This window comes from Lycorma delicatula, chromosome 4 (genome assembly GCF_047948215.1).
Source record: "Lycorma delicatula isolate Av1 chromosome 4, ASM4794821v1, whole genome shotgun sequence".
NCBI lineage: Eukaryota > Metazoa > Arthropoda > Insecta > Hemiptera > Fulgoridae > Lycorma > Lycorma delicatula.
This window is the reverse complement of record NC_134458.1, coordinates 67,890,338-67,906,291: the sequence shown is the minus strand read 5'-3', so window position 1 is coordinate 67,906,291 and position 15,954 is coordinate 67,890,338. Positions and strand designations below refer to the sequence as shown.

Genomic DNA, 15,954 nt, shown 5'->3' with positions numbered 1-15,954 from the left:
TATATCGCTCCTGCTTTGTCCATCTTTAGTAATTCTACTTCCCAAATAACAAAATTCTTTTACCTCCATAATCTTTTCTCTTCCTACTATTATATTCAGTGGTTCATCTTCGTTATTTCTACTACATTTCATTACTTTCGTTTTGTTCTTTTTTATTTTCATGAGGTAGTTCTTGCGTAGGACTTCATCCATGCCATTCATTGACTAGGTAACGAACGATATGAAACCACCGGCTTCGTGCAGGTTTTACGAATTCTCATTTTACCGGAACTTCTTACAGATTTAAAATCTTTTTTGTTTATTTTTTATTTCAAAGTAAGTTTTATTTCAATCCTTTTTTCTTTCTTTTATTTTTTTTATTCCATTCATTAACCTACGAGTATACTAAAAAATAATATAGACGTTATTTATCTAGAAATTATACTAGCATATTTGTTCCTGTGCAGACGTTCTCCTTGAATATTCCAGTCTATTTATGACAGTTTTCTTATAATCTTTGTATTTCACTGCACAAGTAACTTAATTTTGTAATCTCTGATATTCTGATCTTTCATAATACATGCACCTCTTCTTGGAATAAAACCGTAGTAAACTCTGTGAAAAAAAAAATACTAGCGCAAAGAAAAATGTAACAAGATCGTTATAATGTTAATTTTTTCGTCACCGGATAAACTAGAGTACATAAAATATATTACTTATTAAAGGAGTTGTAGATTATGTATTTTTTGTTTAATTGTTTCTACTAATAGACACGTATACCGTTCAAATAAATTACTCTTCGTGATATCTTGTCGATCCTGTAACTTTCTATAATGTCAGCTGTTTGACCTAAAAAAACGTTACTAAGATGTTTTTTCAATCAACGTACGAATATCGCTTTTTTTTTTGAAAGTGTATTTATTGAAGGCCTAAAGAGAGTTATGTGTTTTGTATACTTAATATGCGGTTGCTCGCTTTTGCATAAGCATTTAATATGTCTCAATGTATTTGAGCACTTCATAATTACATTTATAATAACGAGTTATAAAATATTAATTTATAGTAAAGAAGATGCATTAAATAGTTGCGGTTTTTTGTTAGAGTGCAACAACGTTAAAATGTGTATTTCATAAAGAAAAATAAGATTAATATATAAAAAAGGAAACGCTTCGTGAGGTTTTATTTTGTAATTTTACTTCGATAATCATTTATTCTTTGAATACTCTTTACTTCGATACTCTTTCTTTGAATAAATAGGAGTAATCTAAAGTAAAATTTAATATCTAAGTTTTCTTGTAACGTATGAAAAAATATATTATTTTCAATTAAAAAGAGTTATTATTTATTCCTTCATTATTTTAGACTGTCAGTCACCGGGATGATACATCCCGTCATTCGTGATCAATAATTAACATAGCTTTTACATATATATCGAATATGTCCTGATTTTAAAATTTATCAGAAAAAATAGAAATTATGCGAGTTGCTTAAATAGGAAATCTGTTGTTTCATGTAGTAGCAGAAAACGGCTTCATTAAAATATATAATCTCTAGAAAACTTAATACTTAATAAATATTCATTAATTTCCGGGCTGTCCTGTACCCTTAGCTCATATTATTAAAATTCGGGGCACGGAGCTCAACCGTCAATCCGTCTGTGAAATCTAACCGAAATTTCTAACATCGTGAGCAGGTGTGTATATAGTGTTAACAATTCTACTGTATCGGCGTTTGGGGCACTGTCTCGTGGAGCCACCGTTTCCTCTCGTAGCTCGTGGTGATCACGAAAACCAGGAAAATCTTAGTCATAAATTCGGGACGGCTCTTCTCCGCCCGAATGGTTTCGTATTTGACCCTACCTTTTTAAGGCGGTATCTATCTAGCATGGCCATTAGACTAGACTCGGTTGGCTGTTACGTGCGACCGCACAGAGATCGGATCGGCCGTACAGTTAATAGCACTGTCTCACGGCAGGCGGTATGAAGCCGGAAAATATCCGCTGAAATGTACTTCATGTTGTTTCTGTTCATATCGTGCGTGTAATGACATCAACTCGAAAGTAAAATCATCTTTAAGTTATTTGAAACTCATGTTCTATTTAAATTTTCCTACTTTTAACATAAAACAACGTGCTTTCTTTACGTGTCATCAAACTTATTGCGACAAGAAATTACTGGATGAACGAACGTATCTCTTGGACTCCCGTCTATTACAAGTATTTTTGCCGCTGAGCTTTACGCTATTAACAAAGCACTGATTATCGTGAATACTAGACGTCGTCATGTTTCTTATTTGTAGTGATTCGTTGAGTGAATTGCAAGTGATGTGCATTGGAAACATTCTTATTTTTGGAAATACACGAAGCACTCTCTATCCTAATCTATCGTAATACACGTGTCAGCTTCTGTTGGATTCCTGGATTCCAAGCCACGTCGGAATCCCAGGGAATGAGCGTGCTGAAGTCGCCGCTAAGGAAGTGTGCACTCAACCCGCCGTCACCTACTTGTATTGTTGCCTCCGATTTTTCTAATTTTATAAAACAGTTACTGCGAATGGAATTGTAGAACAAAATGGAAATGTAGAACAAATGGTATATAACAAACTACGACTTGTAAAGAGCACGATGCGTCCTTTCTTTTCATCCAGTAGAGCAAATAGGAAAGATTAGGTCGTTCTTTGTTGTCTACGGATAGGTCATAGCAGACCGACACACGGATATCTTATGTTGTCGTATTTGATTTACTGGCATTTCTCCCGCCACCACGCCATTCGGGCCCCCTAAAGCATGAGACCGAATGTCCGTGCCGCGAAGAGTTACTGTGCCTCAAACAGTTTATGCGACCAGGTTTTTAATAGCTCCTGGAGGTAACCCAATTGCGTGAACGATATAAACACGGTCTATTTCACAGATTGCTTTTATGTTTTTCCGTTCACATTTCATATATTTTCTAAATGGGTAGGTGCACCCTGTCTAATTACTAAAATATTGATCATTTCATGAATATAAAATTTATTTCGTCAATAATTAACTAAAAAGAAGCAATTCACTGCCATGCCTAGATCGCTATATACCAGCAAGTACCTGTCCACCTTTTATAACCGATTAGAGCTATAGATCGGTGGCCGATCCTTACTCGAAAATACCTTCTTCTCACAATGCGGTCAGAGTCTTCTCTTAAGTAAACTAATGATGCCGGTTGAACAATGTAACCGCATCAAGGAACATCCACGCGGCCCGACAATGGGGCTCACGCCACATTTGACTCGCCGTTTATGACTGGCCAATTTTCCCCTTGACCTCTAAGTTCCAGAGTGGTTCGAGTTCTGGTCCCCACAAGAACGGGGCAGTCGTACAACATATGCACACTGGACCTCCCCGCAGACACACAGCTAATCAGTTGCCAGGCGGGACCTGAACAAATATTGTTTTAAATTGATTTGGTTGGTGATCACGTGGGATCCCGTTGCCCTTAGAAAGGATTTCGAGTCGTACCATCCCCAGGTCTTGTATAAAATTATACAAGGACCTTCCCTTAGTCGTGGTGTTCCGTTGATGCTGCCATGCTTCCATCGCGAGGCTGTGAAGCCTCGTCTCGCAAACATAGAGATGTATCTCTATGTTAACAATATAGAGATGGGCAACTCTATGATGTTAAGATATAACTATATGTTGTCGGAAGATATCCCTATGTGTCCTCAATGTAACTGCCGTTTAAATGTTCACGATATTTTTGTGGATTGAGTATATTACGCGACCTTACATCGCAGGTTTAAAGTGCCTACTATAATACGGCATATTCTGGGTGACGAAGCTAGCTCGATTAATAAAGCGATTAATTTTGTTCGTTGCAAAGGAATATACCATCAGTTGTGATATTTGTTTTTTATTCCTTTTTTCTTATTTCTATCTTTATCCTTCATACATTACGTTTCTCTTTCGTTTGTATACTGTTTTATGTAATCCATGTACCAGTTTTTTATTTGTTTTTAATTATATTGTTATCCGAAAAGGGGTCATTACATTACATTACATACATTCCTCTCGAACTTCGTTGAAATTTTTTTACGTTTATTTAAATGATATTTATTCTATGTTTTCTATTATTTCTTAAATAAAAAATATATTTTTGTAAGATTCGGCTGTGATATTCGTTTAAAGTAAGTTTTTGTGATGTTAGCTGTGATACTAGTTGTAAGTATTTTTTATATTTTTTTTAATGTCATTTTATGACGTCTTTGTTCCAAGTAACGATAATGCAAAAGCATATTTTTCGCCTCCCCGAAAAACATACAAAACATTATCTAATTTTTTTTTCCTTTGTTTTGACAGGCAGCTGCAGTAGAGACTGATGGAAATTCTACAGCAACTAATTCGACTTCTGGTTCGACGAATTCGACGCAATCAAAGCTCAAGTCGTTCCTTACAGGCATCCCACAGAAAGACTATATTTACGACCCTAATCTGCCCAGAGAGTTAAACGGGCATAACCTCACCAACTATCCGTTTTACAATGCGATACCAGAAGAAATAGAATTTAATTGTGACGGTTTGCATGACGGTTTCTACGCTAGTGTTCCACACAAATGTCAGGTACGAAAGTATATTTGTTGTAATACAGGTAAGGTAGATTTATTATGATATTTAATTACGATAATGTAGATTTTATTTGGCATAAAATATATATAAATATGGTCAAACCGATGGTAAAATTCTAAGCTGATACAAGCCGGTAATGATATCGTTATCGAACAGTAAAGTTATATATTAACATCAGAAATAGTAAATTCAACAAGAATTTTAAATAACGTGAGAGTTTTCCAGTCGCTATTGGATATTTAGACATAGGCAACTGAAGTAACATTCGCCTGGAGATTTCCGATTATTCCAACTTCTTAAGCTGAAGCCGGAGATTTATCTTTTTTTAAAAATGGGATCGACGAGATACTGTTAGTCTACGAACAGTCGCTACTGTTGAAAAACCGAATGAAAGTGAAAATTGGACTGCAATGAAAAATACATAGAAAAGATGCTTTTAATTTACTTTACAATATTACAGCTTTACTAAGATACAGTAAATAAGATAGGGTCGTCGCAGCAGATTAAAATATCTCAAGCGAGAAAACCTTTACGAGACTATAAAAAAGTTGAAGTATGATATAAAGAACATAAATTTATGAATGTATACGGATTAATGCACTAAAGTGTGCACAAAATTGAAAGATTTTCCCTTTGGCATCAGTCGGTAAATCGTAAAGATTGTACCTCCCCTCCCGTTGATCTAGTGATCTTTAATAAAACTTTTATAATATGTTTTTAAAAAGGCTATATAAAAAATAAAATATGAGCTAAGTTTATCGGCTATGCGTTGTTTTTCTGAAAATTTTCTTTAAAAAAATGTTAGTTTTTAATGCCGATTTACCTGATCTTTAGATATTTTCGAACGTTAAACACAAGCATTTATTTTTGGATTACAGATTATTTTACGAGCATTTTCATTATTTATTCAAACGTTTGTATTTATTTTATTTTATAATTCTATTCTATTGGAATGTAAATTGACGGTTACTACCGTCAATTTACAGTTAGGTTTAGAAATGGACTACGGACTATTTTGAAATGAAGATTTAAAAAGTTATTGTAAGCGCGAATTTAAAATTAGATTACAGTATAAAATTATTTTTTATTTATAAAAAAAATTAATTAAAAATTCCAACTGCTTTATTCATTTGTTAAAATTTTCATTTAACAACCACACTTTTTTTTTTAATTTTGAAGCGGCAGGTCTGTAGTAGTTTACGACAGAATACTTAGAACTCATCGCTTTCTGATGATGATATACGGGCCTTCCAAGGCAATTTCTCTTTCCTTTCTGGCGAATCTTAAGATTTCTGAAAAAATTAATTACCCTGAAATCGGAAACGAATAAGAAGCTGAAGGAAGCTGATAATCTATTAATTATTATTTTTAATTTAAAAATGGGTAGACGTATTAGATTTTATTCTTTTTTTTATGAGATTGAGAGCGGTGAGAGTTATAAGATAAAATTTCATTCTTTTTTTTTTCAGTATTGTACAGAAGTTTTACTACTTTAGAATTTACTTTTGTAAGAAGTAGATTAAGATATATTATTTCCATATTCACATGAACTAGCACTTTAGTTCAACCGGAAAATGATTTAAAATTAATATACGGATTAAAATTTTTGCGGTTGAGTAAAATAATCGGTTGCGTAAAATAATAACGGTCGTATCAATTCTCTCTGCTTTTTTATTAAAGTGTAAATTTCCCTTTTCCCTTAAGAGAATTGTTTATACAGTCGTTTAAACTATTTACCTCGGTCTTTGTTACAACTTTGAAGCGTGTTATCAGGTGTACCTAGTAATAGTCTCAGTTGTTTTTTTCTGAGAGTACGATGGTAGTTACACGGCAGCCGGTTCTTGTTAAAAATAGAGTGAAGGTATCGCTTTTAGGGCTGAATATCATCCGTATTTCGTTGAGCTTATCGTATCGATCTGAAATATATTCAGCAATTTTTGGGTATATTCCTACGTATATTTTACGATGCAGAAAACTAGAAACGACTTTTTTCTTTCACTTTCCCTAGTAGCCTTGCACGGGATACCTATTACTTTTGAAGAAGGCTTTCCATTTCTGTTAGGACTTGTGATTCCTGTCAGGTTGGTTTACGATAAACTTCACTTTCTAAGCCCTAGTCACTTTTCTCTAAAATTCACTTGTGATTAAGAGTATAGGATATAAAGAAATTTACGGATTACGTATAAAGAAATAGTAGATTTTAGTAATTTTTACAGCGGTATTATTTTTCAAAATTATTACGAAATCTTATTTTATTATATACAGTATTTTTACGATACATTATTAATAGCGATAGCAATGCCTATCTGAAAGTACATTTAATAAAATATACTTTCAGATGCATTAAAACGTCGTATTTTAATGAAAATATAGGGGTATGATTTACATAAAATATGGGGTCATTTTCTATAATTAATTATATGGTCGATCTGACGTACAGGTAGTCTATAATATTTGATTTAAATTTCCGTAGTCTTTTATCGATACATCTCCTGGAGTTACATACGATCCGAGTTAAGATTGTTCTAGGATTATTATCGTATTTTTATCGACATGTGTGTTCGGTGTGGGTCATCGCTCATAGCAGTTTACCTTCCTATATGACCTCGCCTTCTTTATTATACCAACGCTGTTGTTGTTTGTCGGAGTTTTCACGGCCGTTAGGAGTTTAAAATTCTACCGCTTCTGAAGAGCAACCTCGATGTACCAAATCGACAAAATGATGAATGCTATAGACAAATAAATTTTCTATTTTTTATTATACTGTAATATAGGACACTTATCTACTTATCTATGTTGATGGAAATTAATAATTTAAAATTATGTATTATAAATTAGGTTTCATAGTTTATTCCATCATTCATACGTAGTGTGCAGTACACAGACACATATACGCATAAACAGCGAAATTCCTATAACTCGAAAATTACTACGACTCGAAATTTATTCTAATTCCCGGCCGTATTGTATTACGTTATACGGAAATATAATTCCTTTTTTAACTCGAACAAAAATCCTATAAGTCAAACTAAAAAATTTGATTAGTTATAAAAAAAAAAAGAAGAAAGTTTAACATTAGGCCTATAATATCGATCTTATTTTCAGTTTGGAAATATGAAACAAGCATAATTCACCTCTGTTACTATGCGATAATAGAAAAGGAAGAATCAACGTACAGTAAAGAGGGAAGCGAAATCTTATACAGCAGGCGTCTGTATTCACCGGAACTCGTTTGTCCTAAGTAGTTTCGGTCAATGTATCTTTATTACCTTCTCAGCTCGTATGCGTAATTTCATATGTCTATTTGGGCTTATTTGCTACTGTAAACAAGGGTTTCTTATTCTGTTTTAAAAAGGTTTAAAAACAGTCGCGATCGAAATTTACCTATAGGTGAACCAATGATAGGTAAATTTACGCAAAAAATCCGATTACTTTGCGAGACAGTTCATTTGCACGGATTTCAAAGCTAGTGTGGTTCGGCTTAATAAATCTAGATAGGTATGGAATAATTTTTTTAAATCTTTGTGGTGAAAGTGCCAGTGTAAATGAAGAATTTTTTAATACGTGGATAAAAAGTACGCTGAAAGAAATTATAAGCACGTACAACGAATCGGACATCTTTAACGCTGACGAAACCGGACTGTTTTATAAATGTTTGCCTGATAAAACTTAAACTTTTAAAGGTGATAAATGCCACGGTGGGAAACGAAGTAAAGACCGCGTCACAGTTCTTTTAGGGGCGAACATGTCGGGGATAAAAAAGTTGAAACCTCTCTTAATTGGTAAATCGAAAAATCCACATTGTTTCTCTAACGTTAATCTTTTACCCATTCAGAACGAAACCAACAGAAAAGCGTGGGTTACCAGTGAAATCTTCGAAAAATGGTTATTCAAATCGGATCATTATTATCATTCGAAAAATAGAAAGATTGTCCTATTTATTGACAACTGCCCGGCTCATCCAAAATCGTTTCCTCAGGAATTGTTATCGATAAAATGCGTTTTCTTTCCACCAAATGCTACCTCTAAAATCCAACCAATTTATAAGGGCATTATGCAAAATTTAAAAAAAATGTATAGAAGAAGGATTATAATGAAAACGTTAAAAGAAATTTATCTTGTTCATTCTCTATGGGAAGTTAAAAAATCTTGGAATGATGTGACTGAGCTGACAATTTGTAACTTATAAAGCTGGATTTAAAAACCCACAACACCTGTTATCTTATCTGATGTGAACAAACTAGCAGTAAAAACCTTTGTTCTAGCAACAATAATGGTGATTATGATAATAAATGGCAGTCTGTTACCGATGTTTTACGACTAACAAGCAACGTAACTTTTCGGAATTATGATTCTATCGATGAAGATTTGCTAGTAGCCGAATACCCTACTGACGAAGATATTGTAATCAATACGATTAACGCAAATGAAAATGACACCATACAGACTGTTTCGGATAACGACAATAATGAACTACCCTGCGTACCGCCACCAACTTTAATGGGAGTTATGGATAACGTTGATTACGTTCGGCGATTCGTTGAGTCAAAGATGATGTACCCGAATCGATTTTTCCGCGGTGGCAGATGTAGAAAAGTGGTTGACTACACTGCATCAGAATAAACGTCAGAAAACTAACAACAATTTTTTTAATCGATTTTAATTAAATTCAGTGTTTTTTACGAAAGAGCCAGTTATTCTTCACTTTTTATTTTATTTTTTATAATTTAAATATTGTTTTTATTTTGTCTGAAAAACTTTTAAAAACACAATCCTTGAATTTAAAACTGAACCGTGTTTTATATACAATAATGATATGTTTTACTATTCATATTAAGTTATAGCCTTTTGTATTTTTCATTAATTAACGATTTTTGTGCAATAAATTGATTATCAGTGAGAAAAAATGTGATTAATGTACAGTATTTTCGTGTGTATATATTAGCCTACATTTTGTTTAGTGTTTTCCGCAGTAATGAATACTCTTCAGGTAAGTTAACTTTAACTTACTAAATATATACATACTAACCAGTAGTACATACTGTATACTGTATTTATAAACAGTGGATAGTAATTTAGTAACATGTATGTTTCTCTAACTCGAATTTTCCGTAAGTCGAATTCTTTTTAATTCCCTTGTATATTCGAGTTATAGGAATTCCACTGTGTGTATTTATATATATATATATATATATATAGAGGGGTGTACCTAAAACGTGGGACTGGCTGTATATTTTTATATTCTATATAACAAAATGAACAAATGTCCTATGAAAAATGTCTATTTCCCCTTCGTTTTCCTTTTGTCCGCTATTTTGTGTTTATTGATGTAAAATTTATATCTCAAGAACGGATTGGGGAATCACAATAGCAGTGTATTTGGTATACGGATTTATATTACCGTTATTTAATAAATAAATATTACAGTATAAATATGATCACAGATCTCAAAATGGCGGCTATATTAATTTTTCAATCCTTTATATTTCGATAACCCACTGTTTTACCTTATTCATTTTTATATACATCAATGTTAAGCATTTATTGTAAATAAGATGATATTTAGTTTTTGAAATCGGTTAACAAATAACCAACTTACGACAGAAAATGTATGACGTAATTTTTTGCCGGATTTCATCTCCTCCTCTGTTAAATCAGGTACTTGGTTTAACATGTTATTAATTGATTTATTATTAAAACTATTTATTATAAGTCCGCATTTGAGCGCTTTCTTTAAGTGTATTAAAAATGTAATAAATTTTTTTTTATTAACAGTTATCTTTTTAGTAATTATGGATACTGACTTTTATCCCTCACGGAACAACACACACACACACACACACACACACACACACACACACACACTCATTCACTTATTGTGCCCTAAATATAGAACATTTTAAACTTATAAAAATAAAAAATTCTAACGTGTTTCTTACGATGACTAAAAAGATAAATTTCGTATGATGATCAAACAAATTCCAAAATTTTCGTTAAACATTGAATCTCAGATCCGAGCAAACGTTTCTGCGTTTATCGGCCTGTGTCTTAAAAGTATATTTCTAGTAGAAATTTTGAATTGAGAGCTACTTATTCGATATGAAAAGTATCCATTTAAACTTTTCCTCACAGCTGTTGCGTATCTCCGAGATCACTGAAGGAGGCAAGAAAACGGGCCTCCATTCAGTGTTAATACAGCACACAATTATTTAACTTTATGTTAAGTTTTTCCGATACCTTTTTCATGCAATTTTTCCTTTGGTGAATATTTTTTTATGAGTGTATTCATTCATATATATATATATATATACGCGCGCGCGCGAACGCACACACACACACACGCACACACACACACACGCACACATTCGTATTACCATAGCAGAAACTGAGTGTAAATCTTTCTAGAGGCGTATCTACTCTGGTCAATATTATATTTTGTCATGCATTTCTTTTAAATAAATATTCTTTAATATTTAAAAAAAAAAATAGAACTTGTTTTCATCATTAGAAAATATTGTCTTATCATATATTAAACGTTATTTACCAAGAAATGTGTGACAAGATTTAGTAGATTGACGACTGAACTGTCAAAGAGCGCGCCTTGAAAGATTTAGCCTGCATTCTTCAGATTCTGCATATGATCTGACGTTATCAAATTAATTAAAATTTAATTTTAACATAATATTAATGAAGAATATTTTTTTAAAAAATATGTAATGTAAAAGTCAAAAGCTTTTAAGAATACATGCGTATATGTGTGAACGAACGAATATATATTTATTGAAAAATATGACAACCAGCATTGAATAATGTGCAAAAAGTTAACACATTATAAAATCGTGCTTTAACACATGCAGCGTTATAAAATCGTGACTAAATAGATTTTTTCTCTCTAAACTTTGCATCATCGGATCGGTGTGCTCACACTGACACAAACACAAAATCATTCATGATAGACCGATGAACTCAAACTGACGTTATATGCATAAGTTATTTACTCCTAACAACCGTAACTTACCATAACAGTTTTATTTCATCAATGTTATGAAATAAAGCTAAATGTTAACACTTCATAACCTTTAATAAAAGACTTAACGTTACTTGACGGCTGTGACTTGTAAAATAAACCGCGTAAGAAACTCGTAATATTTAATTAAATACGTCATAAATTACAACATATTTGCAATTATGTATGGAGAAATTTATTTTAAATTTTGAGTTTATTAATTTTTTTATTAACTGAAAACTATTTGAAAATATTTACATACAGCATTATTATTTTTATTGTGTTTATTATTATTATTTACTTGGAATCTGCACATCGAAACTCGTACGAATATGTTTTTCTACGGGTTTCACAGAAATTGTAGATAAACTACTCGACTTAAAACAGTCTAAAACGTCTATATTTTAAATAAAAAATCGTGTAAAGCAATCTATAATTTTTTTCCTGGATGTTGTAACGATACGGTAAACTTTTTATAAATCATGCAAATTTCTATAAGAAATTTCAAAAGTAGCTCAGTAAGTTACTTACGACTAAATAACGCCGGCTTATGAGAAGTTTTAACACCGGCTTTGGAATGCCGCATCGATTAGCTTGTTTAAGGAGGTAGAGGTGATTTACAGTTGAGTTGAAACCCGTAACGTAAGCATCGTTATGTAAGAGTTCCGTGAGAGCTTTCGGATAATCAAAAAGAGACCAGACTTGGAGGTGATTAAATCGACGCTACTCGAATCATAGATTTCTGGAAAAATTGTTGATTTTCAATGAGAACTGGATCCGTCAGTTTTAACCGTAATCAAGGCGGTATACAGCGGAAACATCCCGGTTTTCCCTTCAAAAAAACTCATGACCCCCCCATAAAAATGATCCGCTGTCAACCGGTGAGGTAATTGTAACGACCTTTTACGACGGTAGAGGTCCAATTTTCTCTGTTGTTTTTTGTTTGCAGGATGGCAACGGATTGAATTCTCTGTACAGTTTATAAATCGCATAAAGATGTGTTTGAAAATGAAGTAAAGTCTGCTATGCTAAAAAAAGGAAAGGATCTACAGAGAAAATTGCTTCTATTTCAGGATAGTGCTCGTCCACACACTCAAAATAGACCCTCAAAACCGTTGAAAATTAGGCCAGGAAGTTCTAAAGCACTCGCCTTACAATCAGATCTCCCCTCACACACTTTTTTTGGTCGGATCCTTTAAAAATCATGTAAACCCGGGCTTTAGAGCAATGAAGAAGAAAATATATATAAACGAAACCGACTTCAAGATAAGAAATACTCTGCAATTGGTTGTAGAAACTGGTTCGAGCGGCGGGTGAAATGTATAGGATAATCTAAACTTACGCTATTTTAAAATATAGGTACTTAGTTGAATTTATGGAAAAAAACTGTATTAAAACAGTTGTTTATTTTTTTTACTTATTGATTGACCCTCGTACAAAATTTAATGTCTAAAAAACTGCTTATTTTAGTATGATTTTATCTGCGTGGAATACCAAATTTTTTGCAAAAATTAACTTTGAATAGTATATAGCGCTACACTTTAGTCTGTTATTTTGGTAATATCGGAAGGAGGGAGGACTTATATCGATTCATCGTCGAGCTTACGACCTCTTATGCGTACCGATTTATACATATACGTTATATATTGATATACACGGATAGACATGCGGATTCATTGTTAAATACCTTCAGGAGATCCAGAATTACCGAAAAGTCAATTTTTTGTTTTTATCTAAGAAATTCAATTTCTGTTGCTTCCAAGAAACATTAATAAAAATTAAGTCAACTGAGTGTGTGTATTTTCTCGTAAAAGTTTGATGTATCTTGATTTCTTCGATGCGATAAGTCACTAGTATTATGTTCAGTGTACTACTTAGTTAATAACTGTTATAAAAATACACGGTTTCATAATTTGTTTCGTAAAAGCTTTTTTTTCTTTTATAAACAGTATTTTATTTCGTATGGACTGTTGAGTTTAAATGTTTGTGGATTTGTTTTAGTAGATTTTGTAATACGCTAGATACAAGCTCGTTGTGTTATTTGATAATGTACCTGTAGGCATTGTTTCTGTTTGGTATTTTTTTTATTAATTGCACTTTTCTACTGCTATTGTTCCATTCATTTTTATACAATACGTCACCTACATTATTTTCTTGTAAATTTCATTTATAAAGTCGCCTTTGTATTTATCTTTTCCTTTACCTAACATCTTATTTTTATTAAATTAAGAAATTAACATTTTTACGGATTTTATTTTCAGTTATTGCGTTTTTTTTGTTTAGGAAAAAAATTGAAAGTTATTAGTAGTTTATATTATAAGAATAACGTATAAGTGTCCTTAGTATGTTTTTATCTTGAACACTATTGTACTTAATTTTGCATTTAATTTTTTTATTATATTACTCTCACCGCACGTTTTATCTTAATCTGCTGTGATCATCTCCAAGAAAATAAAACGATTTAATGCTATAAAAAGTGTGATTTTATGTTCGTGAAAATCGCAAATACGCTGTATAACTGTTTTATTAAATAAAAAAGATTTTTATTTAAATAAAAAAATATGTAGAATAAAAATCGGTGAGAAAAGAGTATTTTGATGCGTTAAATAAAACGATATAACAGGAGGACATAATACGAACAAAATCGAAGAAATTTTTTTGGCTTAGAGAAAATGGCACATGAAATCTACTTTCTTCAAATTCTTACACACTCGATGTGTTTTATACGATTGAAACTGATCATTTCATACCTATTTAAAAATCTGTCGGTCCTTTTAAAGTTGCAGTGATGCAAACAACCCCGAAAACCAAAACACATAGTCTTCCTTTTATAGTAGCCTGATAAATATTACCAAAACATATCTAAAAAGATTGTTACACGAGTGCACACACACACCTACACCAATTCAGAATGCCGAATGAGAAAACAAGTAGGAACATACGCAAAAGAGATGAAATCATCCTAATAAAAAGTTATATTTCGTTGCTAAAAACTATTTTTTAATTTTTTTTTTATTTCAGGAACACGTCTTTTCACCGTGCATGCAACTAAACCGAGTAAGAATAAAACCAACGAGTAGATATTTAGAAACCCCGCTCTTTCAATTTTATGACATTAATCTATAATTCTTAGTTTTTCAAACGTCACCTATTCTCTTTACCCTACATTACGGGTAGTTACTTTTTTTTATTCGATTTTTTCATAAACAGATGTAGGCTAAAATTCTTCATTCATCGTTATATCTTTACAATTAATTCGAGAACTTAAAAATTCGCATGCTCACGCGATTTCCCGTGTACGCACGAAAACGGAATTGCTGTAGAGCACCGAAAGGATGATCCCGATGCATACAAAACTATATTCTATTGTTTTTAATTTGCTATTTTTTTTTAATTTTCTATTTTCTCTGTCGATCTTAAAATAATAAAGTAGTCTAACAAGACCAGACTTACAAAAGACTTACAGGTAATTTTACAAGACCATAGCCTCGCTTACAAGTTAAAGAATTGTATCCTTATTGTTTTTTATACTGTCAGTCTTTCTCATTCGTTACAGTTTTTTCTCTTCTAAATATTATGGGAAAAATTTTAAATAGTGACATATACTATTACCACATCATTATTTATTAAAGACAATGATAAACATATCAGTCTCAGCAAGCAGGTAGATTTTTAAAATTATCTTTTATGTAATAAATATTTAACCTTTATTTATTATTTTATATGTAAATAAACAAATCTTTTGCACATATTCACATGTTTATTTTGTGTGTGTGTGTGTGTGTATGTGTGTGTGTGTGTACAATAATTTAAGTATTCCCATTCATATGCTGTGAAAATTTAATTCTACAATATTTGAAATAAAGATACACAAATATTCTCATACTTTGCCAACAATTATTGTAGAAAGCAAAAAAGTGAAATAGTAAAAACACTTTCATTTTAGTAGAATTAATTCAATTAATAATTCAATACTAGTTGTGTGAATTCTTTGTAGAACCCTGAATTGTTTTTTTGCGTGTTGTTAGTCTCAGAGATCTTTTTAACAACATTTGCACTAATTAAAGTACGAATTTAAATATTTTCTTTTATATATATATATATTTAACTTTCATTATCTACTGGGTTTTCGTATTTCATTGACTATAATTATCACAATTTGACTGAGAATTTTATCTATAAATAATAATTAAAACGATAAAATACGATACTGTTCAGTTAAAACGTCGTTAATTAATATTATTATATATACATGTTTTAATATACATATAAATATGTCACCCACCACATAGGAATGTTTGATATATATCGATGGTGATCTTGAATGCAGCTCAGCTATGTCTCACCTCCTTCATTAATGACCAGGAATAAT

At 31.8% G+C, this 15,954-nt stretch overlaps 1 protein-coding gene across 1 annotated transcript in view; it reads left to right on the top strand.

Annotated features, from left to right (window-relative positions):
• Positions 1 to 15,954, top strand: part of LOC142323501 (uncharacterized) — a 222,737-nt gene that overhangs the window by 174,702 nt on the left and 32,081 nt on the right. Inside the window, exon 4 of the mRNA XM_075363238.1 lies at positions 4,310 to 4,570. Coding sequence (XP_075219353.1) covers positions 4,310 to 4,570 — 261 coding nt within the window. The remainder of the gene's footprint in view (positions 1 to 4,309; positions 4,571 to 15,954) is intronic.